Below are 1,503 nucleotides of genomic sequence, written 5' to 3'. Positions count from 1 at the left end.
AAACCTGCAGATTAGGAACATAAGGAACAATCAGATCTCTGATATCAGATGGAGCTCGGCCATTTAAGGCTTTATATGTGAGAAGGAGGATTTAAAATTGTAGATCCAAACCTAGAAACTGAACCCTGTGTGTGTTTCTCCAGTGGCAGCACAGTGATAACCGTCACAGGAACCCACCTTCAAACCATCCAAGAGCCCAAAGTTCGAGCCAAATATGGAGGAGTGGAGACCAACAACGTAAGAACAGTTTCCTCCCTCACTAGTTCTCTTCATCGTCGCTGTGGTGCCTCCTCTTCATCACCCCACTCTCTCTGCTCTGTAGTACTGTACGGTGGTAAATGACAGCACCATGACATGCTTGGCGCCTGGTCTGATCTACAACAAACCCAACCCACCAGAGGAGGCGCTGCGGCCCGACGAGTTCGGCTTCATCTTTGACCAGGTTAGCTCTACGTCTATTTCACCCGCTGAACTATCGTTATTCATCCATGACAATGGAAACTCTGCATTCTATGACCCATTTAATGGACTTATACAAGAAAAGAAAGCAACATAGGGGTTCTGCCACAGTGATTGCTCTGCAGTTCCTGGAGAATGCCAACCAACCGGTGAGCAGATGGAGAACAGGTGCACAGAGCGGCACCCGCCAACAGAGATCTCACACTCGTCCACAGCAGCTGAACCAGTGGGAGGCTCCTCTTCCTCTTTGGTTCCCTGGACAAGGTGGCGGTTCTGAATGGACCAGAACCAACCATGTACACTCATGGTTCTGCAGGGGGTCCACTGCAGCTTCCCCTTTAGTGGTTTAGTAAATGAAAACATTTACTAGACCTGATGTTGAACCGGGACAGTTTATAAAAGAATTAATCAGCCATGATGTACATGGATGGACATCAGAGGAAGCAGATGACCACAGATCTTCTTCTGCCTTAATGAAAGAATCAGCTACTAAGAAAATGGCAAAACTGTTTCAATGATCAAGAGCTTCAAATTGCTCAACAGGTGGCTGCATCTGCATGAGCAGCAGCATAGATCCATTAAAAACCTTAAAGAAAGGGTTAACCCTGTTAGGGTTGTTAAGTTTCCCCAACTTTAACCAATAAAAAATGAAACAAAGACAGTAAAAGATTTTCCTGAAATGCTTTGCAAAGGAGAGACGGAGTATCAATCTCCGCATCTCCGCTTGGCTCAACACTTGCAGGCTTTTTTATTGAGCAGTCAACACATACGCAATCTCTTAGACATAGCATGAACTTTTAAGATAGGGAACTAGCCTGGTGTCAGTATACGCTTTACACGAGGTGTCGGGGTTATGATCTCTCACTTCTGTGCTTCTCAAAGGAAAAACAGGAAAGCATTTTTGCTGCTCTCATCATTTTCCAATGATGAGAGCAGAGATGGCAAAAGTACTCACTCTCCGTACTTGAGTAAAAGTACAGATACTTGTGTTAAAAAATACTCTGGTAAAAGTGGAAGTACTGATTAAACTTCTTTACTCAAGTA

At 44.6% G+C, this 1,503-nt stretch overlaps 1 protein-coding gene across 1 annotated transcript in view; it reads left to right on the top strand.

The window, feature by feature from the left end:
- LOC107097004 (plexin A3-like) overlaps positions 1–1,503 on the top strand; it is a 73,443-nt gene that overhangs the window by 47,696 nt on the left and 24,244 nt on the right. The window contains exons 14-15 of the mRNA XM_015393956.1: positions 144–237; positions 323–442. Coding sequence (XP_015249442.1) covers positions 144–237; positions 323–442 — 214 coding nt within the window. The remainder of the gene's footprint in view (positions 1–143; positions 238–322; positions 443–1,503) is intronic.

The sequence above is a fragment of the Cyprinodon variegatus genome, unplaced genomic scaffold, assembly GCF_000732505.1.
Source record: "Cyprinodon variegatus isolate N-32 unplaced genomic scaffold, C_variegatus-1.0 Scaffold665, whole genome shotgun sequence".
Lineage (NCBI taxonomy): Eukaryota > Metazoa > Chordata > Actinopteri > Cyprinodontiformes > Cyprinodontidae > Cyprinodon > Cyprinodon variegatus.
Note: the sequence above shows the minus strand (reverse complement) of the source record. Positions and strands in the feature narration are given on the sequence as shown.